The sequence below is a fragment of the Echiichthys vipera genome (genome assembly GCF_963691815.1).
Source record: "Echiichthys vipera genome assembly, chromosome: 5".
In the NCBI taxonomy this organism is placed as follows: domain Eukaryota; kingdom Metazoa; phylum Chordata; class Actinopteri; order Perciformes; family Trachinidae; genus Echiichthys; species Echiichthys vipera.
In genome coordinates this window covers 11639592-11666660 of record NC_139830.1, presented here as the reverse complement: position 1 = coordinate 11666660, position 27069 = coordinate 11639592, and the positions used below count along the sequence as shown (strand labels likewise).

Genomic DNA, 27069 nt, shown 5'->3' with positions numbered 1-27069 from the left:
TTAAAAATTCGTAGTAATCAAGTTAGTAATTAGTAGTCCAACGTGCTGCATGAAATGATGTGGATGACTTTATGTGAGCTTAAGCAACATATCTGATCATAGCAACAGAAGCTTTAATTTAGAAATTGGATTCCCTTGTCACCTCTCGCTTACCTTCCTTAGTTACATATATTATGTTTTTGAGTAAGACACAGCCAAGGCAAACCGGCAGAAACTTTTTTTTTTTGCAATGTAAACAGTTTTGGTATCATGCAGTTTCGTCTATAGCATTAAATGGAGGTAGGCTACTGGAGAACTATGTGCTACTCAGCATTTCTCTTATTTTTGTAAGTATGCTGTATCCCCCAAAAGAACACATTAGGCCATAAAGTTGTAGGTGGAAAGAAGATCTTGCAAGTGATGAGTGAATAGGGCTAGGACGACACGGTTTTCTTCTGATTGAATATAATCACGATATTTGGGTGTAGATTTGATATATATTGCAATTTTGAAGTATTGTCATTTTACAGGTATTGCAATTCTATATTACAATATACTGCAATTTTTGTTAAATTGTTAATACTAGACCACACTAGATCATCCACTTCTAGAGACTTTCACTTTGGAAAAACTCTAAATTGATACAGTAAAAAAGTATTTATGTAGTCATATTTTTTCCAGCAACCCAAAAATTAAAGAATAAAGGCATTTCCCCCCACAACTCCGTGGTCATTTCTCTTCAATTTGTAAGCATGTGTTCTTTTGGGTCACTTCTTGTAAATATAATCCTGTTTATCGACTTACATGTATTATTATATAGGCCTACCCTTTGCTAACACTTTATGTAGAAAACCAGATGTGGTCACATGTGTATCATATCACTGATTTCATCAAGTCCATAAACAAAAATTAAACATTTAAAAATAAAATAATAATAATTAGTCATAAAGAATTTGGATACTCAAGGGATATGATGATTAATTAGTCTAGACTTTAAAAAGCTATTTAAAGTTATAAACATTTCAGTACTTTTTGGGGGTTTATTGACGTTGGCAGAATCATTATAGTGCAAATATTTCGTTGTACTCTACAGCAGTGGTTCCCAAACTGGGGCGGGACCCCTAAGGACGGCCTGGAGTTATGGAAGGTGGGTTGATTAAAAAGAAAAAGTACCTATAAAAGTGGGGCTGTGCAAAAAAAGTTTGGGAACCACTGCTCTATGGTATCAATATCAACCATTCCTATTCTTCTTTGTCAGTGTCTCTGTAATATATGTCTCACAGTAATATACTGTGATATATATATATATATTTACCGAAACATTTTGTCACATATGCAAAAAATCAGATCTTTCACAAATTGAGTGATTACTCTATTTTTCAGCTTTTGAACTGGATGCAATGCACCTTCTTCACTTTTCTTGAAATGTGATATACTAGCTATTTCTTATATTGACATTCTACAAATATGTGCATTGCACTATAGACTTTCTAGAAAGTTTTAAAAAAGTTTATTTGAAATTCTAAAGTAACCTTTACCCACTGTTCCGCATGGGTTTCTACCTCGCCTACACCTGTCTGACAAACAAACACATACAAACATAAACAAAGTGAATCAGCATTCTCTAAAGTTGGATACATGCACAAATAATGAGACTCAACAGTGCTGTGGGATTTTCAAACAACATTTTATTTCTGCTATGTTTTTTTTAACAAGTCAAAAGTTTGAGGTGCATAGTCATGAAGGGAGCATGAGCAACCTGGTCACAAACACAAACAGCTGAACATTTAGAGGAGAGTGGATCTGGGAAACCTGGGGTCGCAGATGTGTTGTGTGTTGAATTGTCTGCGCTGATGTAAGCAAAGTACAGTAACTTGCTGCAAGATGTCAACTTACTATAAAATACTATAATTTGTATAACATTAGTGTATACTATAGAGAGTGTCATATGTAGGCATGAATTCATTATTTTGATAAGATAAATTTACGTTAACAGCCGCTAGATGTGTATAAAACATTGCTGAAATAGTTTAAACTGCAGGACTACAGTGGGAACATGTGAGGGGTCAGTGTAAGCCTGTGCTTATAATTCAAATCTAGAGCTAGTTAGCCTTGGTCTATGACATTTTCTATTTCAAGAGGTATAGGAGGCATTTTACTAGCCATGTAATATAATATTGACACATGATAGGTCACAAATGCGTCATAGTTTGGCATCGCTAACAATAACTTGTACAAAGTTGAACATTTCAGAATTTTGACAAGGAAAACATTTGTGTTAGCGCCAAAATAAGAACATATTGCTCCTGTTTCATCTCATTTCAGTCATCATCCCCCTCGCATCAGGATGGTTGTAAAGTTGACTTTTCTGCCGAACTACACCGACATTGGATCAGTGGTTTGATCTATTGATCTATTGATCTGTGTGGAATGTGGGAAGCAGAGAGCAGACGTCAGACTCTTGGATTGGCAGTGTGAGTTTCAGCTGCTAGAAATACAGAAGTAGTGTAGAGCAATATCTTCTCCAATTTAGTACTGCAACACCATTAACACAGCGATAGACAGCAATACAATGTGTGATAACTAAGTCAGTTGTGTGTCATTGTAAAAGTGTAGTCACAACAGCAGACGTGAGACTCTTGGATTGGCAGTGTGAGTTTCAGCCGCTCTGGCAGTAAGAGCAATACTAACTCTAAGGAATCATGGTGGTCAGTCACAACTCTTTGTTATTTTAGTGAGTAATGTGACAAGAACTCTCTGAAATCTGTAACTATTCAATTCTCACTATGGGAGTGATTTGATAAAGGACTCATGGTTGTAGAAATTGTTGCATGTATCCTTTCCCTAACATATTATATGTAAACGTATAGACGAGTCACCCCTTTTACAATGTAGATAAAATGCCCAGTGGACACAGGTACTAAAATTATGAATTCTAATCTAATCTATCTAGTAGCATTATCTAAGCAATTAGAAGCACTTTACACATCATTAATGTTGTTTTAACTATCATAAATTTAGCAATGATTTTATTATTTTTGAATTTACATAAAATTATAATCGAAGCTGAAAGTTTAGTCAACACTGTTTTTTCTATTTTCCATTATGCAATTTTAATCAAACTTGTATGTCTCATTTGCTTCCACTAGAGGGACAATTATTTGATAAGCTGGGCTTTTACCACTGGGTGGCAGTCATACCGTATTTAGTGTGCTGGATTGCACCACTGCAGAGAAGCATCCCACACTGTACAGGGTAGACTCAGTACTGCCACAATCACTACATGTAGCTGGCTGACCTCATGACTCATGTAACTTTCAGGACAGATATTATAGACAAGACAGGCTTATGTGAGAAAACAAAAAGCCTATTGAAAAAAGTTTAAAAGAGCCACTGCTTTTGGTGGTTTCATACCCCAGTACAATTTCACTAGTTTTCAAGTGCATTCAATTTCCTGACCTTCATTAAAACAGAACATCACCCTTATACCCTTCTCATATACTGTACATATGTCTGGTTTGATGGACATACTTTGATATGGAGGTTTTTGATTTTGTTATTTTTTGTTTTACATCAGGAAAATAAATTCTTACTGAGACAGCAAGAAAGAATCACCTGAAAAAACATAAAAATCAAGTTAGGGATCACCAAATAAAAGTGGACCACACAACGGGAGCTGTGCACACAAGTTACACATCACAATCCCTACATGAACCACCTGTCTGTTATGCTATGGCAGGGTTAAAGGTATGAATTAAGAAAAGTACACAAGCAGACAGATCAAATGCACAATATTGCTTTTCCCTACAGGAAGACTCTGGATGTATATATGTGTCATCTTTACAGAGGGATCCGCACAACACTCTGACAAGTAAGCAAATGTGTGTGTTTGTGTGTCCATGTGCATGTGCATGTGTGTAGTGCTTCCTTATATCCATAACGTTCACAGTTTTACAACACAAAGATGATGCTGTATCACTTCTAACACTGCATAGTCACAGTTACAATGTTAGTAGCTATTACAGTTTCCTAAAGCAGATACATCTGTCTAATGTACTGTATACCGTATATGCAGTATGGATCTGACAACGATACATTAGTCCAATTGCAATACATTAGTACACTGTAGATGTATACATCAGTACAATGAACAGTGCCCTGGACAGACAGAGTTGCCATAACAATCAGCCCAGACACATCTATAAAGTGCCTTTATGACAAATTATTGCATAATCTGATATCTGTCTTATTGCCTCCATTGAAAGCAAGAAGGGAAAAATGGATGAAAAATTAAATTACATCTTGCCACGGTCTCAATGAGACAACATGTAGTCAGATAATGCTAAAACCATTACAACACAATGCTTTTGACAGGTAACCACAAAATGGAAATGTTGGATTTTGGTAACTATTGTAATACATTATGAAAGAACATTAACTTTAAAGTCACTTCCATATTTTTTTCGTGCACCAACTCTGAACTGCAGTAAAGTGCTGTTTTGTTTGTATGTAAGGCCAGCATACGACACTCTGGTATCAAAGTGGCGCTTAGTATGCGAGTGGATAGGTTAGACGTGTATGTGCATGCATATGTTTGTTTGTAGCTTTCTGCCGTCATAGCTATTCAAGCTATGTGTAGCAGGTCATGCCTGCAAGCTTCACAGAAGTGACCTCTCATACTGAGAGTCGCATAGAGAGCGGGATTTAGTCACCAGTCGGCATCTTAGCAATAAGTCCATTCACATTGACTTTTGAGATGAGGATGGTATGATTTAGATGTGATTTAATGAAGACTTTATCGACTATTCCTTTTTTCCCTATCTTAACTAAAATATGATGACTTATACAATGTTACAAACTGTTTCATTTTGAAAAAAATTCAAACAGCTTTAACTTCCTGCCCAACTTGTGAATGAAAAGAGGGATGTTACTTAAGAATTACAAAAGAAAATTCAGAGTCAGGATAACTGCCCTACAAAGCCAAAGTTCTGGTTTGCCAAGGATTTTTTTTTATCCAAATCAATCCTAACCTCCTAAATCCATACTTCCAGGCCCAAAACGGTGCAGAACTCATGTTATTAGTGATTTTGATTATTGCACTTAGGGCAGTGCAATTGCCAAAACAGAAGCATGGGAAAAGATATGCCTGGAAACAAATTTGGTTTGGATTTCCAACTATCATTAAAGGTTTCTAAAATGTTTACGCGATTATGAGGCAGATTACGACAACAGACATTTTTGGATTGTTTGTGATTTGCTATCATTGACTTTCCACAGATTTAGGAGGTGCTTTTAGTGTTAAAGGGTTTCGTAAAATACCTTTTGACCAGAAATGTAGGATTCCTGACACATTTCTTCTTTAAAGAATCTTATCTATCTTCTTTCTGAAGAAGTTTTGGGAATACAGGCCCACTTCTATTGAGAAACCCATCACAAACTTCTTACAATCGTCAATAACTAGACACATACACAGTGACAGCAAGTGGTTGTTGGCTAATTTCAACTTTGTACTGAGAAAAATATTGATAGTATTAGCTGGATGTAGGCGTCACAGAAAATTGGGATATATACACATTCGGTTGATAATTTCATTAATATAGTGAACATTTTTTAGAATGAATTAAAATATACTATTTTTGGATACTTAATATCTGTTCCCTGCATGTGTTTACATTCTTTTTCATTGATCTGTCCCAATGCTGTGCTACTTGCATTACTGAGGCAGTATCAATGGACTTGTCTGGAGTATTTTAGCAAAAATACATGTACGTGTTAAAGGGACGGTTTGGTTTTTTTGAAGTGGGGTTGTATGAGGTAAGTATTGATAGTCAGTGTATTACATACAGTAAATGACCTTGCCATCTGACAGTCCTTTCCTTTAGCACTACATTTTCTCAATGCATTCCTATGCATAAGTGCAACTGTGCTGTGCACTGTATTATGCTGCAGGCCAGCTGTTTGAGTCAGACCTTCTGTGATTTGTGGATCAAACAAATACAAGAAAATAAAAATGAGCAAAAGAGTGAGATGGGGGTCTTTGTTCAACTGCAAGGTAAAGTGGTGAAAATATTGAAAATATAGTGTGCATTTAAACTGAAATTTTTTAGGTGTGCCTTTTTTAGGTGGCTAAGGTAGATAAGAGTGCTGCCCCTGTCCACAGCAGTACACCGCTTAGCTTCCGTGTCAGTAGTCCTGGCTGCTTCTCCAAACTGGCGGTGTGCTAATTGTGAATATAGTGTAATTGCTAATTTAGTGTAGGTAATACACCGACTATCAATAAGTTCCACATACAAACCTGCTCCAAAATAGCTGCACTATCCCTTGAAAGTGTTTTCTTATGGTTATCAGAGCAAGTTTGTATTGAAAGGTAGCCAGTTAGAGTCTGCATACAAGCGCGGAAATGTGGTTGTGAATTGGTATCCGGAGAATTGCATTGCGCTGCTCTCCTCACTTGTATATCCTGATGATATGCCACTGAGCAATGTGACAATTTCTTAAACTTCTAGCAGACTTCTTCAATTGTATGATTGACTTTTAGAGATATTAAAATGTTCTTACTTTTGAACTGTAAAATGTCTTTCACCCTTTCTTTCCCACAAATACCTGATGGCCATTACTCTCTTGATCACCCTGGATGGGGTTAGAAGTTGTAGCATTGTTGGGAGGGGCTTATCAAGCATTGACAGAGCCTTAGTCAGTTGAGATCGATGTGAAGGGTTAAATGGGACCATACAGAGACACACAGAAATGTTCCTGTACTGTGGTGCTAGACAACATACACTTATATGAAGTTATATAAAATGCACACATGCTAAAAATGCATTGGTTATTAGTCAGAAGCAGCATGATTCATTTCATTAATTTCTATAGGGAGCTGGGTAGTCTAGGGATTGTCTTTGATGAGGGTTAGGGTTTTTTTTTTATTTTTTTAAATACATTTTCTGTGGTTTAATTCTCCCACCAGCAGAGGGAGCAAAAGCAGAACAGGCACCTGTGTATCATCTAAAGCAAAACAATAAAACCTGTGCAGAATGGATCCTTCAGTCACCTAAGAAAGCTCAGTTGTCAGCCTTAGCTAGCCAGTAGTTGATCAAAATCTGCTGTCTGCATTGATAAACCGACAACCCAACAGTGTGTCAGACCTGGACCCAGCTGTAAACATGCCAGTTGAAGTTCAGACTGGCATTGGCAGTAGTTAAGGTTAGATCAGGACTAAGCGGTCCGAGGGAAATAATGCTTCAAAAACCTCTAGCAAACCAGCATATAGTAAAATATTTGAAACATCTTCAGGTACTACAGTATACTGGTACCTGATTCTTGAATGTTTTAATTCCATTTTACAGGAAATGTTAAAAATATGTATATCTACTTGTTTTAATTAGAGAAACTGTATTTGACTTTGACTGAAAAATGTTGGTTTAGATTTATGAACAAAACTCCTCCTGCATTGGTTCTTCGGTTGACATCACGGCAGTTTATAGATTATGGCGATTCATCATGGCATCAAGATGTGGTAGTTCCCACTGGTTATGTTTGTTTGGGTCCAGGTTTAACTTGAGTTGTGAATGAAAGAATCATACATACTGGTAATAGGCCAACTGAGACTGGTTAACTTTATTTGGGAGTGCCAATTGATTATTGATTGATTGGTCTATAAAGACTGTGGATCTACTTTGTTAAAATGTTATTTCTCAAAGATGATTTATACATAGCTGGAGGCAGAGACCATTTACTTGAGGCTCTACTGTAAAGTGTAAGGTTCCAGTAAGATGTACCGCAGAATTCCATATTAGAGGCTGCACACTGTAACAAATGGGCTTCCATGTAGGTAAGAGAGTGATCCATGCCTTTGCACATTCCACACTTCCCAAATGTCAAGCATGACTTAAAATATACATTTACATGTTGTATTAGTTAGCCGCTAGTAAGATAAAACAGTCCACCAATAATAGCATTTTCTCTGAGTGTGTACATTTGTCTAACATATATACAAACATACAGACATACTTTGCATTTTGTTCATGCCTTTGGTGTCCCTTTGTTGTCTGCTTTGGCTCCTGAAAGTCCATTTTCTGTGTTGTCGTTCCCTGAGCTCACCAGGCACTCTTTGCTGCAGGGGACAGAGAAACCAAAGGTTAAGATGTACAGTACACCAGTAGAGGGAGGTTCAGAGCCCCAAATAATAATACTGTAATATTGTGTATTAATACAATATTATTACAATATTGTATTATCCACAAGTAGGACAAACTCGTATCAACAAATTTCATTGAAAGTTCAGAAGAACTCATTTAAATCCTGAGAACTTGATGACTTATTCTTGTTAAATATTGTATATAACTGAGGCAGTAACAAATGTGACAGATGGGAAAAGACAGAGCAGAGATGCCGTTTCTCTTTGTTTTTCACTTAGACGGAGGACTTTACCCACTGTGGCTAACTCGCGGTCAGCTTGATAATTTGATTAACCATGAATGTGGGTGCATAGTCGTTGTCTAATTTGACCACAGACACTGTATGTGAGTGTCTGCTGTTATGGCCGCGGTACTAACCCCGCAGTTAGGTAGTGATCTCCTGACTAACAGTAGCATATTAGACTGCTGCCTCAACAAAAACTAAGAAATGAATGCATAAATAAATAAATCAAGAGGAATAATTAAATGTAAAAATATATTCCAAATGAATAGAAAATAAATGCAAACTTAAATACATTTGAAAATTGCTAAAAATAAATAAATAAATAAATATATATATATATATAAAATGGAACGTTAAAGTAAAGAAATATATGAATTCATACAACAGTAAATAAATAAAGAAGCTAATTAAAACCTAATTATCCATTTATGTCACATTTCATCATTTAGTTAGTGCCTACATTTCATTTTAATATTATTTTAGTGCATTTAATGGCATTTTAATTAATTTATCATGCTATTTATTGATTTGTGTCTTTTTTATTTTTATTTTGGTAGGTTTAGTCCTCAATATAGGTGTGTGACTTACAAATTGTTAAATTTATTAAATAGTGGTAGCAAATGGCCTTATTTTGTTTAATACTTGTAACAAAATGTGAAATGTTTTTTTTTTTTACTATTATATGAGCACTGTCTTCTATCATAGCTTTTTATTTTTTTTATTTTTATGAAGAGGGTAATAGAGCAATTGACCACACCAAGATAGCAAGTACTGGCAGTTATATATTATTACTGTCAATAATCAACGTTCATCAATGTTCCTTTTTTTTCCCCCAGTTGTCCTCAGCATCCTGTGTAGCACAGTAAAAGATTTACTCACTTCTTCTCGTCATCCTTCAGCAGGAAGTGAACAACCAAGGCCTTTATCACCATAACTAAGATAACTAAGCCAATGACTCCACCAACCACTGACACGATGATGGTTGTCAAAGTGTTGTCAATCTCCTTCACTGAAAAGAGGGAGAGACATCGTGAGGGAGAAAGAGTGACATTGGACACTAGCAGCGTTACTCAATTTCTTTTTTTTCTATCTGAATGTACAGACACTTATGAGCAGGTGTATTTACAGGCCATGTGTATGAAACCGCATGCATGCATGTGTCACATACATTGGTCCACCACTATAAGAGTGTAGATAGCACTGTGATTGCGGTTCTTCTCCTTTGGATTCCTGGCGAAACAGACGTACTCTCCCTCATCTTCAAAGGTGATGTTCCACAGCAGGATGGAGATGTTGTTGCTCTTTGAGGAGCCGACAAACTCCACACGTTCATGGTACACATTGACCCTGGGCTCCACACCTTCAATGGGAATCACCGCTTCACATAACTACACGCACACACACACACACACACACACACACACACACGGACATGTATGTACATACTTAGATACACAGAGATAGGTAATCACATGTTTTTCCATATGCGCATAGATCTACATCAGCATTTATTAACGTTAAATATATCCAAGGAATGCAACACAGAAAAACTCTACAAAGGCCATTTTTGAGTTTTGTTTGCACATGTCCAGGTTGCTCAGTGTGTGTGTGTGTGTGTGTGTGTGTGTGTGTGTGTGTGTGTGTGTTTGTGCCGCACCCTGAGCATAGTTCCATTGTCATTATAGTGCCAGTTGAAGTAGAGGTTTTTGATGCCAATGCAGGAGGAGTAGGTGCAGGGCAGCAGGACTGTGGAGCCATTCATTGCTTCAAGGTGAGAAACTTTACCTGTTGAGACTTCCAGTCCACCAACACTCCATACACCTGCACCAAAGAGCAGGGAAAAGATTAATGATAATAAGGTTTTGATAAACATAAAAGACAGATATAAAACATAAAATAAGGGCGCACTCACACTGTCACAAGTAAAAACAAAGTACAGCATATGTACAATACTGACCCCAAAACAACACAGTCTAGGTAGAAGTTTGGTCAATTAATAGTTTAGATTACTTTGCTTTCAAACCATTTTCTAGAGCAAAATTAAAGAGATGAGATGAAGTCATGTTTTTGAGTTTTCTCTCTGAGCTCAGCAAGGATTACTGTAAAAGATGAGTGCACATGTTGAGTAATGGCATTACAAGTTAAGTAGCTTACTCATTCCACCTCCACCATCACCTCCCTGTCTGCTCCTAATGGCATATGCAAGATTCAACTGAGCCTGAGCCGCGGAGTCTCTGACGCAGTGTCAATGACTGCTCATGCACTTCAGTCAAACTGTAAAACTAAGCTGCGCAGATCAAATATGAACCAAGATTTTGTCACCTATAGTGCCTATTTCTCACATAAAAATATTTTAGTGTTTAGCTGTAAAATAAGATAAAGTTTGACCAAGCACCACCCACCAGCTAACCGGCCGGACAAATATTCTCATACAGCTAAATAGTATGATTATAATAGAGACTTCTCGGCTCTGAGTGATTGTTGTGGGTTGGGTGTGGTGGAAACTTGCAGATTCCATTAGAAGCATACAAAAAGGGTTCAGGGAGCAGACTGGAAGCATAAGTTGGAAGTAGAGCTGCATGACTTTTTCACAGATCGCCTGTCTCATTTTGCTGTCAGGATATAGTGACAGTTTCACCGAATATGAAAAAAAACATCCATTTTTCACAGGAAGTTACTGACTTCTACTAAGTCTTTCTAGTCATACAGTTATAATGCTAGAACTGTGCAAAATGTAGTGACCTAATTTGTCATCCTGTTTGCAGTAAAGCCTCTCATTCAATGTCATACAACAGTTCTTTCAGAATAGTTGGCCCCCACTGCCTCCCCATGGCCTGCAACAACTTATCAAACAATGCTGGTGATTGTAGAGAGGGGTCTATTAGAAATGTGGAAAACATGTTGTTGAGGTCGCAATGTTACTGGATTTTTGGGGGCTTTGAAAAAAAATAACCCCAGGGCCTCAATGAATAATCGTCCTCTGGTAGTAAATGCAGAGTTTAAAATGTGTTACACATTAATTCATTATTTTTCACATAATATACTGCTGTGCTATTTGCTACATATCATATATCCTCATACTTACAAATCTTGGAAATATTCACAACATTCAATAGCTCATAAGTCACTAACTACAAACACTTCTGGCAAACTCTCTCTATTATTCCTCTTTTTTTTTTTACTGATGCATTTACTGCTGCACATCAAGCAAGGTGACCAGACTGTGTGTGTTGTGAGACATGACGGGTAACCGACATAAGAACAGCGAGACAGAAATGCTCCCAAATCAAAACAAAATTTTACAAAATATCATTGGTGTTGCTTGACAATTTTATGCAAAGCAGAAAACACATGGTAACATTAATTTCCAAAAGAGACAACTCTTCTTGTATTGGTATTTGGGTCTTGCTGGGCCGGGCATGTTGGCTTTGCAGTGACAGCTGGTGAAATTCTCAGATTGTTGCTCTGATGTCTCTCACACACTTGGGGCCTATTTATAAATGCTCTTCTACGCACTGACCTGCTCAGGATCACGTTGCACTTGGACATGGTGAAAACAGTGTTAGAGTACATGTAAGCCTGTGAGTTTGTGAAAGACCGACATGTATGTAAGAATGTCGCACTTGCAGTTTTAACAAAACATTAAAACACTGAAGTCCCTCTGGTCATTTTGGATGAAATCACGGTTTACTTTGGCACATTGGGTGTTAAATGTTCTGGACACACAGTTATCAGTGGGTGTTTTCAGTTTTAAGTTAAGATGAATTGCCATTGTTTGCTATAATAGACCATCTGAAGTTGTGACTAAGTTGTCCAATACCAAGTGATACTGTGGGTATTACAGTAGTGTGCTGTGCTGTACAATCAACATACATGTAAGTCTTTATCAGTAGGTGCTAAATGCAAGCGGATCATTACTGTTTTTCTTGTTCTTTTTCCTTTGTTTTTCCTCTGTCCTGGTATCCTTTAAGTTTAGCTTTACTGAACTGAATGCAGCACAGCTGTGTTATCTCAGATTCCGACAGTAACGTGTGTTTCAAATACGCACAAGTCTGTAAAAACAAATCTGTGAATGCAATGATCCTGACTGTCCCCATATTCTTTGCTCATTCAATACATTGGTATTTGGTAATCATTAGGGAAATACTTGCAAGTGGTGAGCAGACCCCAGGTTTCAGCAGCTGGATACATTTGTGTATACAGAGTCAACACAGTTTTAAATCTCTAAATGCTGCATTAAAACTATGTAATTATGCATTTTTATTTCAACTTATTTCAGTGTGTGTGGTTTGGTTGCACTTCTTTGTTCAGTTTTCTGAATTTGCACTTTCGTCTTCTTAGTCGTACCTCTTTCCTCTTGTCTTCTAACATCCGATATTTTTACCCCTCCTCTGTAGTCACTCACAACGAAGGCCACTTAGGTTCTCCTTGTTCTTACCTGTTTCTTTTAAAGGCTCTTACTATTATCTTTTTGCAGCATTATGCTCTTTCTCACACTCTATGTTTATAAATATTTCTGTCTTACTTGCTCTTAAATTTCCTCTAAATATAACTAAATAATAAGAGGAGAGATGTGTGAGCTGGTCTGCATGTGTGTGTGTTTTCTGGCATGGGACAGTGGTGGAACCAATGGCAGCTTAAAGGTTTGAAATGTTTTTGGTAGCTGGCTGCTTGTCTGAATCCTTGGCCCGCTCTGTTAAGTGGATCAAATATTTTACCATCTATCAATAATTTCTGGCACAATGCCATTGAACAAAGTTTGTAACAAAATGCCCCAGAGAGAATAATGGTGCGATGGAAAACAAGTGAGACTACAGGGGAGCATCTCCCTGCTAAATCCATACTGGAAGCATGAGGATCTTTACTTATACACTTACACTTCCCTCCTCCTCCTCCTCCTCCTCCTCCTCCTCCTCCTCCTCCTCCTCCTCCTCCTCCTTCTTATCACCACCCCTTCCTATCTTTCTCAAATCTTTTGTTTGCCCTGACGACACCTACAGATTCATACGACAATGTTTGTTATGTTGTGCCGCGTATGTGTGGGGAACCATTGTCTGTTCAGTATAAATGCATGCACTTTGTGTGTGTGTGTGCGTGTGTGTGTGTGTGTGTGTTTGTGTGTGTGTGTGTGTGTGTGTGTGTGTGTGTGTGTGTGTATGTGTGTGTGTGTGTGTGTGTGTGTACATGAGTAATGGAATGCATGATATTTTTAGCTCCAACTTTCAAATATCTCTTTGTCCCAGTTGGGAAGCATCAATATCTGAATCACTGGATGGGAGGGAAATCAACTGACTGTGAGTTTGTCCTTGGCTGACTGTCAAGGTGAGTTTCTTTCTTTTTTTCCTTTTTTTTAATTTTAAGTAGGCCACAGATTGAAGGGTTAATGTATTTCCGAGTGAACCCACAGAGAACTGACCGAGGACACTATTACCTCTCTGAGAAAGAGAGGGAGAAAATATAGTGGAGAGGGAGGAGGAGGTGTATAGAGGAGGGAGATGAATGGGGGAGCAGACCCACAGGGGTAGTGAATGAGGTGCATGATGTGATAGAAGGGGTCACACAGGATGGATAGTACGAGGTATAGAGATGTCCTCTCCAAGGTGAATGAGTGGCAGCAAGGCAGAGAATTACAACAGCAGCTAAGTAAATAAACAGTGGCCCAGGCAGGGTCATGTTTGCACTGCATGTACAGATACACACTTATGTAATATAATAGCCACACATACAAGTAACAACATACGCTACAATTATCCCATTTACATGCAAACTACTGATACTGATTGCTGTGTTATAACCAGCTCTGCATCTGCTTGCCTTGTTTCTTGTTTTACCACCATCTCTTACCTCTGTTTGTTGTTTATTCTCTTCCACAAAATATGTTGCATAATGCCTCTATTACATGTGGCATCACATACTGAAGCGTGTGAAAGTAAAGAGGATAAAAGTGTTTTAACGCCACATTTTACGTTGAAGTATTATTATCTTTGATCTGTGAAGCAGTCTGTCTTTTTAGTTTTGTTATAAGAAGGGCTTATAATGTCAGTGGCATCTTTATATTTTAAAGGTCATAACTTTTAGTAATAATTCAGTGTCATATTTTAATCTTATTGCTCCCTTTCCATTCCACATCTGGTTTTTATTGGGGTTTTGTTTACTTCATTTTCTGTTGCCAAAGGGTCTGTTGAGAGAGATTGCTTCTATGTTTTGGCAAAGATTATAGGAATCTAGAAGAGGATTTAAAAAAGAGAAACAGTTGTGCATTTTCATAGAGGCATGTTCAACTTCAGATGTTTAATTAGCTAATTTAAATGAATAACTGCATGCATGTAAACAATAGAATATAGAACATTGCAGAATACAAATTAAAATTATACAATGATGTTGGGCACTGTTATATATGAGAATGAAGATGAACAATGTCACCACAAATCATATGGGGATTGACAGCAGGGATAGATTGAGGGTCTTACATAGTCATGGGAATTCATTATGGTATGACTACATAGTGGACCTGTTAATTAAGTCAAACTGAAGTACTGCAGAGACTGAAATGACAGTACCTAAACAAATCAATTAATGAATCATTACCTGACACCCCAAAATGGCTGCCAAAAATGAGTTTAGTCCAAGGTGTTGAGGTCAACAAAAAAAACAGCCTACATCTCTCACCACTAGTGACCTGAGTTTGATGTTTATTCCAGACTGACTTTTAACAACAAAAACATATTAACATATTAAATTAATGCTTTGTTGTATCAGCTCTTGTTATACTTTACATGTTCATCACTAATGTATTATCCTTAAACAGCAAACTTTTTCTATGTCGTCTGGTGATCCCAGGTATGTACATACATGGATGTATGTATGTTTGGACAAGCATTTAGTGTGAGATAAGCTGAAGTCAGATGAGCCTTACTGGAACCATTGTGATAAATGATTCTTGTAAAGAGGAGCAATCATTATGAAGGACTTATCTTGACCAAAGTGCAAGTTTTGTCTTGAAAACATAAATGGTATGGCTATTACCAGTAAAAATGACCAGAAAATCCCTCAAAAAATAGATTAATGTGAAAGTAAACAATTAAAAGAGCACAAAATGCTTAATTTGAGGTCCAATCTATCACAAGAAAATGATTCCTCATTGGACTTTTGGTTGTAGGTTGGCCTCACTCAGCAAAATATGAACTATCATAATTTGTTATTGCTCGCCGAAGGATGTCTCTGATATTAAGTTCTCAACATTTTCCCTTTGGTCTTGTTTCTGAGTTTCCATACAACTGAGAACTAGGAGGAAATCTCAGGGATGTGGGGGCACTATTGGGCGCAACAACAAAACCAGGGAGTGTGTGAGCAAAAGCACAGATCACCACTGCACCACTATGACACTACCAGTGATACACACACACACACACACACACACACACACACACACATACATACACGGATGTGAAGTGTAGTCATAACATATGTTTTTACGTACTCTAAGAAGCATACATTGTTCTACAGTACAATTTTTTTTCCTTTCCCCTTTTATTAATGTTCCCTTGAAAATTGATAAGCACTAAGCACATACATGAAGGGTTATTTAGCCAGTCACTCATCCAGCACAGCAATCACATGTTGAAGTTCAGATTGGCCAAGGTTTGGATGTTATTGACCTTGATGCCCTCAGCACAGCAACAAGTAAACATCATCAGTGACATCACCATATATTTTGGCCTTGGTCTGGAAAGAGAATGATGAGACAGGGGAGCTAAAGCAGAGGTGATAGAATAGCAGATGTTGGTAAGGAGTAATAAAAATGGTATAGATTTACTGTGACAGCCGTGAACCATCCACCCACAGCACCATAAAAAATAGGGAGCAAAAGGAGCTAAAGAGGAAGGTGTAGAGGCCATGGAAACAAGTTTAAATGTAAAGACAATTAGATGGATTCGCCCAATCACAAGCTGGCATGAGAAGAGGATAAAAGTACAATATTACGGTGTAATGTTGAGATATTGTGGAAGAGTGAGGAATGACAGGACAGCTGAAGGTATAGAGAGAAGTATAACTCACCGAGCAGCAGTGCAACTGCAAGACCAGTGTGAAGTATATCCCCTGATCTCAGTCGACCAGAGACACCCGAACCAGTGCTGTCCATTGACGCCATGACACCACCTGTCTGTCTGTCTGTGTTTTTGTCTGTCTGTGTGTCTTTGTCAATCTGTCCCCGTCTACCAGTCTGATCAGCCTGAACTGTGTCCAATCAATGCAAATATGGTTGTGCGTGTGTGTGTGTGTGTATGTGTGTGTGTGTGTGCTTGTCTTATGTGTCTCTGGAGCAAGGTGGGACACTGAACTGTGCAGCTGAAGTCCTGCTCTCAGTCCCTCCCTCTTCTCTCCTCCTCTGCACTCTGTCCCAGGAATGAACAGAGGGAAGAAGCGCAAGGAGAAAAGGATAAATTCCTTTAGGGAGTTCTCTCCCGACCAGTTGTTCACTGTGCTGCACTCCAAGCAGGCCAGAAAAGCAAAGGAAAAAACAAACTGAAGAATGCAGCAGTTCAATGAAGAGTGCAGGCTCTTTGTATCTCTCCCTCCCCTCCTGTCCTCCTGTCGCTGTCTCTGTCAGACTGAGTGGTGATTATCCAGCAAAAGAGAGTGTGAGGCGAAAGGCAGAGAGGAGAAGCGAGGCAGATCGGTAGCGGCGTAGCAGTGTTGTGTCAGACAGCTCCACTGCTCCAGCAGCAGCAGCAGCAGCAGCCAGGGAAGCAGGCTGGCTGGCAAACCCCACAGGGGGAGGCATAGACTGGAGGGGGGGTAGGAAAGCACACAAGAGGCACGGAGGGATGCTGGAGCAAAGCCAGCAGCCAGGCGAAGAAGCAGAAAGCGCGTGTCTCCCCAACCAGCACAGGAAGGAATGAGCAAGAGAGGTACTGCAGAGGTAGAGGCAAAGAGAGAGGGAGAGAGAGAGAGAAGGAGGGGATAGAGTGAAATGGTGAGGGGGAGGCAGAGGGCGATAAATGCTGCCACATGCACGCACATACACATATGCACCCTGCGCAGTAAGGCTGAGTCAGCCTTACTCAAGAGGGTCTCTGTGTCGGACACAGGCGGGGTGCTTCACTCATACCACATACCCCTGTCTTCATTGCATCCTTTACTCCTGTCTTCACTTTCATGTGTCTCATATTTCATGCTCCTACTACACCTCTGTTTTGGCAGGCTAATGCATTGACAAGATCATATCTTGTCCACTGGCAAGTTTTCTACTAAATGACTGATGTTTTATCTTTCTCTTTCCCTCCTAAGTTCTACATTATGTAACTGGTAAGAAGGTTGTATAAAGGTGAGTTTACACCATTGAGCTTAAATTGTTTTGTGTTGCACTCGCTGCATTATATTTAAGTTTGTGTGTTGTCCTAAGGCAATGCATATGCAGTATACTGTAAAGGGGAAACGGACCCTTTTTGTAAATGTTTCTGAATCTATTTTGTTGGAACATTTGACAACAATCTCGCAACTGCCAAAACCTGTACTGACTCAAGCCAGACTGGGCAAAGGCCCAGACAACATCCTTTGAGGTCTGTGGACCTGAGCTCAGCCTGTCCGCCATCATCTGTTCATGAAACCTTTACAATCGGCAAATGTGACTGCACTGTTTAAATTCTGTGGTTTTCAATCGGACTGTCACAAACTACCCTCAGAAACTTGTCATAGCCAGCCTGCAAGACACACATGGACATTCACACTGTGTCACAAAACCACCAGGATGTTACACAATCATAGCATCCCTTTTCATCAATCACAGCTCAGCCTTCAACACAACATAGTGGCAGTGAGGGATTACCAAAGTCCACAACTTAATATGTAGTCTGACCTTCATTCATGATTTCCTCACCCATCAGGAGACACATCAACAGTGTCATCACCAACATCAGAGCTTCACAGGGCCACATCTGAGGTCAATCTCTCTATACCCAATATAGCTTCTCGGAACTTGTTGGACCTTGGTGGATGAACTGACTTTTGAACAACCCAGTGTAGACTTGCACAGGCATGCCAAAGGGGATTGTCTGATCTGTAAGCTCCTACTACTCCAGGTACACCCCTGCCACCAACTACTGTACAGTGGAATATAACTGACCCCTTAGTCCATCCACAAATCACAGAAAATTATTCATGCATCCGATTAGTCATACACAAAGTCATAACAATCACCTCAGACTCAGCCCACCCACCACACCACCACTTACTCCTGCTTGTCTGGCTGCTGGTACAAAATAAACAGATTCTAGGACATTGGAAAAATAGTTTGTATTATTAATGTTAACTTCCACAAGCATTTTAATGCTTGAATCCTTAACTAGCTAGCCACATAATACATCTGTGCAAACTTTTGTGCTGTAGTTTAGTTTTTTATTCTGGTCTTTTCTTTATTGTTATGCTCTTGTGTGGCTTGGGTTGGCTGTGGTTGCTACTACAAGTAAGAACTGATATTCTATGGAAAACATGTCAATGTATCAATGGTATGTTTTCCATAATTATACATATTTTTCTTCAAAAGGAAATACAACAGTTTCTTTTGACTAGAACACCTAATTACCAAATTGATACCACACATTTCTGTGATGACTTGGCATGAAACAACAAAGTTTTTCATCATTTCTGTGACGGCTTGGCACCATAGATACAGTATGTGTGATGTTTTGGCATCAGTTGCCGCTCCCTGGAGTTATGGCACATTGTGTGTAGTAGCATATTCTGTGATAATCTCAATGCCTGAGTAGTCGGATTTTGATAATTTGAGTTTAATTGTGCATTCCTGATTTCTGTTACCTCTCTCTGCTATCCAGTTTATGCCCCCTGCGTATTTCCTCATCTATCCATGGTGACATGATAGATGCCTGACCTCCCCAACTCTCACACATACACACGTGCATGCACATACACATCCACGTTACCAGGTGATTAGTCTCTTGGAATTTGATGACATTTCTAGAAGGGCTCCACAATAAATCATTTTTTGGTCATCACAATATTCAACTTGCGTCATAATCCCATCATGAAAGACAGCGAAAGATCGCAAAAGACACTCTGGAATCTTTTGAGTTAGAAAGTGTCATTAGAAAAAAAATATTTCAAATGTAACTTTTATTCTTGTTGGTGGTGCCTTTTGCGTTCATTTCAGTGTTCAATTTGTTCAATAAAATAAAGTGTTTTTATTCAACATTAAATTTGTTGTATTTTAGCTGTATACAGAAAGGGAGACCTGAACTCACTTTAATATGTTTTATTTATCCCAAGTCATATCGTTATCGCGGTATTCAACAATGTTATTGCATATCGCATATTTTATTGTCTGGGGACAGTGCAGATGTGTGATATACATACCTTAAAACTCAAAGCTACATTTTGATAAATATCACAATGGATACTAGAGGCATATGCATGAATACACACAAGTAAATGAAGAGAGGGAAAATGATACTCAAACATAAAGTGATACAGGTACATATGCATCCTTGCATATGCACACCAATACACCCAATAGTCACATGTGAACACACACGCATACACCTGCCTCTGGACAGGGTGACCTTGGATGCTGTGCGTAGAAGGAAGGCGGAGCAAAAGAGGACATTACACTGATGAGAGGAGAGTGTTAGGGATCAGGAGGGGTGGAGGAAAGAGAAGTTCAAGGGGAGGAAAGACATGATGGGTACAGGATGGAAAGGGGGAAAAGGGGAGAAGGAGAAAAAGGGGGGGGGGGGGTGACAGGAGCGAGGGGAGGAGGGATGACAGGATGCAAAGGAGGGCGGTGAGATGAGAGGCGGAGAGAGTGGAGGATCTGTTTCTGGGACGGCCAAGGCAGTGAAATGCTGCAGTGAAGCCAAACAGCTGAGCCGGTCCAAGCAGCAACTGAGAGACACTGAGCTCTCAGCCCCTTCTTTCTCTTTCTTTCCATACCTTCTCCCACCCACCACTTTTACCTCCCTCACTGATTAACCTTCCTTTCACCCCTCCCCCGTCCTGCTCTCTTTCTCTTTGCACCAGCCGGTGAGTGAGCAGATTTCAGAAAGCATCCTGAGTGGAGGAGGACAAGTGGGGTGGGCTTCTCTCTACTTTCCTTTTCAGCAGTCCTTCCTCTTTTTCTTCACCTCTTCTTCATCATTTTCCTAATATATTTTCTTCATCTTTATCTCTTTTTTTTGGGGAAAATGTTGCCGCGTTTGTAACTGTTCATCTCTGTGTCCCTTTCTTCTCTTTTTTCTGTCTATTTTGTCCTGGCTATTTGTGATCCGGTTTTTATGTCTGTCCGTCCATACATCTGTCGGTGGAACCGGGACCATCAAAAGGTGAGTCCTGTCTAAAGTTAAGAGCACGTCTGCAGTACATACCTGTGCAGGACATGCAGCCGGCCTCTTGGTGGAGATTTTGTGATGTATGCTTGCAGCCTCACAGTTTGCTGTGCAGCCTTATATGGTCTCATTTGGAGTTGGACGTTAGTTTGAAACTGACTGTTATTTAAGCATTGGTTTGGTATCGAAAATGTTTCTACAAAACTGTTAAAAGCTTTAACGGTCTGGGGAGTAGTGTGTGTGTGTGTGTGTGTGTTTGTGTGTGTGCACCAGTGGAACTGCATAGAAAGTTTAAATATGTGGTACATTTTCTTTCATTGGCTTTATATACCCACAAGAAAGTTTCATGTAATGCTCTAATCTTATACAAAAGTATGTATTAAAGTACATGCATTGTGTCATAGGCCATTACTGACTGCACACTGTAATGAAATTAATTACTTCTTTTGTTTAATAATAACTTCATAGTTGTTTTTTTGAAAATTATGGGGGTAGTATATTGATTTTTTTATTCTTAATTTCAACTGGTCGTATAATTCAATTAGATAGATAACGTGTATTTTCTTACTCTGTGTAGTGGCCTATTTTACTACAGCACCTATGTTTTTTTAAGCGATAAGCATTGGCTGTTAACTAAGATGATTAAACATTTCTTACGCCATGACTGGATAACATCACTGCAAGGAAGAAAAAAAACGCAGACCCCATCGACTGTGTTGACGCATTGGGGGTGCAAAGGAGCTCTGGCAAAAAAAGAAATTGCAGGGTCGTCCAGAAAAAAGTTGAACCAGTCTCAACTCTTAACGCAATACATTAACGGAACGGTACTGCACGAGCCAATCAAATACACGCTAATGCACAGCTGGTAGTTTGCTAGGTAACCCAAATTACCTTGCAATTGTCGCAATGAAAGATAAAATGATTGCAACCTTGATAACGTTTCTGTGTTATAGTATTATAAACTGCCTGATACTGTTTTGATGGATTAATTACTCAAACACACATAGGACTCTTTTTGATCTGGGCTATAGTTCAGAGCAAAAATGAACCCTGCTAAAGCTGAAATACATACAGTAGTGTACATTCACAAAGTCACCTCTGGCTGATCGTTAGTGGAGCAGCTCCAGGTTGTCTTCCCTGATGAGATCAGAGTACAGCTTGGCCTTTTGGGTTTGAGACTGAGAATACCTGAGCGGTTGTAGTGTCAAAGTTAAAGCACATGAGCATACTGCGGAGCAGTGCCTGCTAGGGACTTGCTGGGGCCTTTCAAAGACATGCTAGTTAGGTGCAATGAGGAGTCTGAATTGCCTGTAATTGTAAATGGTTGTCTGTCTATAGGTTTGAGCAGTGATAGACTGGTGATGTACAACGGTGAGCCCTTGTGAGCTAAAATAGGCTTGAAAAGGATGAGCAGATATAGATACGGTGGCCCAGATGGCTCAATGCAACTACAAAAGGCACAGCACAACTGCAGAAGCCACATGAATGCAGAAAGCCACAGCACATATGCACAAGCCATAACACAAATGTAAAAGCCACTAAAGGCACAACACAAATTTGACAGGCACAACAGAAATGTTGTGCTGCGCTTTTGATGTTGTGTTGACCCTTCTGGGACACCGTGCTACTGGGCCAACATATAATGGATAAATGGATGGATGGAAAAGAAAGTACATAAGACAGCGACATTTTCCTGAATCATCTTTATTTAAAATACATAATGTGATGACAGCTGCTTTTTCAGAGGCAGCACAGTGCAAGCATTAGTTTGGTGTTCACTTACATTTAAAGTGATACAAGAGCAACTATTCAGGGCGAACTAATAGCCAGAGATGGTAAATAGTGATGAATAAAGACAAATCTGTCTAGTACATGATACAATATCAAGGTTTTGTACCTTTACAATTGTTTCTGTTGTCGCTCTGAAATACAGCATGAACACATTTTACAGTGACATAGGCCTATATGACTTCATATTGCCAATAAAACCTTCCTGGTTGAAAATGCCACTAAATATGCCCCAAATGTTAACCTGTCATCACCTTATGGGTTACCATACAAACTCTGCAAACTAAACATGCATGATAACACACAGACAGGAGTGTCCCAAGAAATGTGAGAGATAGGGCTCTCCTAACCAATTAAAGGGGGATTTTGGTGTTTTGAAATTGGTCCAGGATTGAGCATGAGAGCTGCAGCGTGGCGGCTGTGAACTGGGCTGCATGTAATCAAACTCAGATTGTCAAACAGTCATCATAAGTGTCTGACTGTATTATGGAAAGATGGGGGAGTCTTGTTCTGAAATCTCGAAAGACTTGATAAGACATCAGAGTTGAACCTCAGAGAGGTAGAGTATTGTAAAGTGTAGCTTTGTGTTATTTAAACGATTGTAAATAAAAACGATGGTTCGTTTTTGCGTATTTCTAAATTTTAATAAGGAAAATACTTCCAGCCGAAGAGGACAAGCCATCCTACCGATACACATTTTCCTAAAGAACTCAGCATCAGTAGCAATACAGGAAAGCATGGCAGGATAACGGCAACTTCTCCATCTTTCGTGAGCGCCCTGTTCGATGACGTAGCCCGATTCACAGCAGCCAGGCCGCAGCACTCACACTCAATACTGGACCAATTTCAAAAAAAGTTGTTGCCATTGGTCAGTTAAACAGAAATACATGGGGAAATATGTACCAGGTTGAAAAATAGCAACATTCCCTTTTAACTCTGCAGTAATATACATTTTGCCAATCATTTTAATATGTCAAGAAAACACCATGTTTTTGTTTTTCTTGTTTCACAGTATGATTGTATTAAATTAACATATCGATCACACAATATATCACCTAGAATTATAAAATCAGGAATAATAAAAAACATTTAAAAAGACCCTCATTAAATAATAGACTTAAACACAGTCCTATAAATATTTTATTTTAAACAATGCCAGATTTGGAAGCACCAACCACTCAACCAATATCTGGATGACACAGCTAACCAGCTTGAGACATTACAGGTGACAGCTGGCCTGCCATTACAACATAGTTAAAACATCATAAGACATTCAGAGATACACAAAGCTCACATGCTGCAGCATGTAAAAGTGAACAGTAAATAGTGATCTTATCAATAGTTTGTTGTGGTGCTCCAAACAAATGAATGATCAAATAAATTCACCACCAATACATTTCCCATTTAACCATACAATCACCATGCCATGTTTCTATTACAACAGCTCCACATTATGATGTACCTTTATATGTGAGCTTTATATGTTTTCTTAATTTCCAATATATGCAAATGCTTTCCACTATGATTATATTAGAATTGATATAGCCTAAATGTGGAAATGTGCAAAACAATATCTACAGTTTTCACCACAAGTGTTGAGGTAAAGGCATTACTTTGGAGACACTTTTGGAAGATAGAATGTTAGGTTTCAAAAGTGTCTTATTTTATTATATATTAATCTGCTTTAGAAAACACACTAAAATGTTTTTGTATTGAGGTGCAATGGCTCAGTTTAAAGTTTTTCTTTTAAAAATCCCTAGAAAACAGGAAGCTTTCTTTTTTTCACAATATGAAATATTGAAAGTTTAATTGTTTCCTGATATTTTACAGGAGGCAGATGAAACTCCTCAATGTGAGATCAAATACCGCTGAGACTTAATGAATCAAATATTAAACCATGTAACTATAAACATACTCTATTGATAAATGGTGCCAGCTGATTGCTACATAGAGTGAAAGCTTAAACATGCTTTGACTGACTCACATCATTGTGGTTTTCTGGCAAACTTAAAAGATTTCACTTTCTTTATTACATTTTCTCTTTTGGGTTTGCACTGTTTGACATGCACTCATAGTAGTAAAGCACACTGTACACACTTTAAGTTGTCAAAATATTAAATCAATCTACCTGTTTTTTCAGTAATATCTTGTCTGTCAATCATGGACCCACTCTGTGGGTGATACTTTATGGGTCATGGTAAGGGTTACTCTCCATGACATCACCCATAGGTTTCTGAAGAGCCAAAATTGAGCTCAAAGTGGGCGGCTCAAAGTGGCTCCGGCTGTCGCCATCTTGGCAGTGCCAGATATCACCTGGTCCCGGCTAATCCAAAAATCGGCAAAGAGGTGGAGCCAAGGCGGGCTGAACAAAAGTCTGTCTCGAAGCTACCAAGCTAGCTGAAGCTAACAAGTTGTATAATGTTGTCATGAATAGTGAAATTATCCCTAGAGACCAAAACCGTTTTTTGGACCAGGCTGTAAACATGTTTATTCCTGCAATAAAGTTGGGGCTCTACTAACATGGGGCTCTATGGAATTTGCTCTGTTTTGAAGGAAGCCTCAAGCTGCCCCTCGATGCACTGCAGTTTTTGGCACTTCCGTATTGACTTCATTCCTCAGACCTGGATGCTTACTATATAACTGTGTTTGTGTGTAGTCTATTGTTTGGGCGACCTTTATTAATTCCTACCATATATATTAATAATGGTTGGCACCAACATGAATAATGTGATGGTCTGTGCAATGTGTGTTTTTTACTTTAAATTGTCTTTACATGTTTTTGACTTTGAGGAAATTCTGCCATGTACTCAACAATAATTAGGTCACTTCAGTAAATCTTAAAAGTTGTAGTCAGTAAAAATTGAGATATGTTGTTTCTAGCTGCCTCTTCGGTGGTACGATGTAAATGCAGGTAAGCCTGTTCTTTCAGAACCCTCCATCTTTCCGCGTTCATGGTTACTGTTTTGTATTTTTTTTTTGCTCTTTTGTAAACTTTATTGACACACATTCACCTCTCTACTTCCAGTCTGTCCCATATATGTTACCATCTTAAATCCATACACATACACATGTTCCTATTACACTTCTGCCCTTACTACAAGCCTGACTCTGAAGTTGGAAGTTCCTGATTTCTGATTACAAGTGAACGCAGCATAACCATTAGTGAAGATTTGGGCCGGCAGACCAACCGCAGTCAGCAGCGTCACTAACATGGCAGCCTATTTACATTTAGCGAGGGAATGTTGCCACAGATACACAGATTGGAATACTCGGCAAAAAGGCAACAAGCGCTTTCATTAGTGGGTCATATAAACGATCACCATTGTTTTAACTCTCCCTTTGACAGATAGTAACTTAATTAGGCAATTAAAAAGATGGCAACATTCTTCTAATCAAGTGCCAGCTTTATTTGTATTATAGGGACTAATTTGGAGAGGGAAGCTCAACACTGGCACTGACACTATTTCACTATGCAGTGTATGTTAATTATTTCCCATATTTTAAGACACATTTTAACCCTATGAATGACAGACTGAATTCAAATGTGTGCCTGCTACTAGAACTTCTGTATGCAGGCTCACTTACATCATTCCTATTGAATCTAGAGTCTAGATGGATGCAGAAGTTTGTGTCATAGTGGTGGACAGTATAACCAGTAATGACATACAGTAGAAATATTAAGATTTGGATATTCTGTTTGTATTAGTACAGAATTAATTTCATAGAAGGTACTTAAAAGCATCACTACAACTCACTGAATGTGATTCAGTGCAGTTATTCATTTAGGCAATGTCACTAACATACCAATAACTACTGCTCCCCTTTTACACTAAAAACACACCTTTTGCATGCTAACAAAAAGTTGATAAAGGAATACAGACATAAGACGGATGCAGGACAAAAAGCTGAAGAGATTTTTGGACATGTTGCTTCAACTTCCTTTTACACATTTTGACATGTCACAATAGAAAAAGCACAGGTGTAAAAAAATGATGGCTGAATTAGGGTTCGGCAATATGGCCGCCATTAGCCCAGCAAAAGCTGGCATTTAGCAATATACTTGCCCATTTGCGTGTGTGGCGACGGCTACGCTGGCGTTAAGTGACAGTGTTTCCCATACATAGACCAATGTGTGGTGCAGCACCACAGTATCAACACCGCGCACCACAAATTGATTCCAGGTTTTTATGTTTTTTCCAATGTGATTTTGAAATATAAATATTGTTCCGTTCATTAATCTCTGCATAGCACTCTTTCTCCCTGTCATTCTCTTTCACACACACACACACACACACACACACACACACACACACACACACACACACACACACACACACACACACACACACACACAGACAGACGCGTACACTTGCCAGGGTACACTTCTCAAGAAGACCCACACTCGACCGACGTTTTCAACCAACTAAACTACAACTAGGACCACAAGTATTAATATTAAATTATAAGTCTATTTATTTAAGTGTTTTAGAAACTACTAAACAACCTGTTTTGGGCAAATTAACACAAAATAGGTATATTTGCA

At 38.8% G+C, this 27069-nt stretch overlaps 1 protein-coding gene across 1 annotated transcript; it reads right to left on the bottom strand.

Annotated features, from left to right (window-relative positions):
• Window positions 1-1654: 1654 nt before the first annotated feature.
• On the bottom strand, window positions 1655-17265 carry LOC310947163 (sodium channel regulatory subunit beta-4-like). Its single transcript, XM_083913877.1, has 5 exons — window positions 16456-17265; window positions 10055-10218; window positions 9566-9785; window positions 9277-9406; window positions 1655-8089 (listed from the first exon to the last, which is right to left on the bottom strand). Exons 1-5 carry the CDS (start codon window positions 16547-16549, stop codon window positions 7999-8001), a joined length of 699 nt encoding a protein of 232 aa, XP_083770003.1. The 5' UTR covers window positions 16550-17265; the 3' UTR covers window positions 1655-7998.
• Between the last annotated feature and the right edge of the window lie 9804 nt (window positions 17266-27069).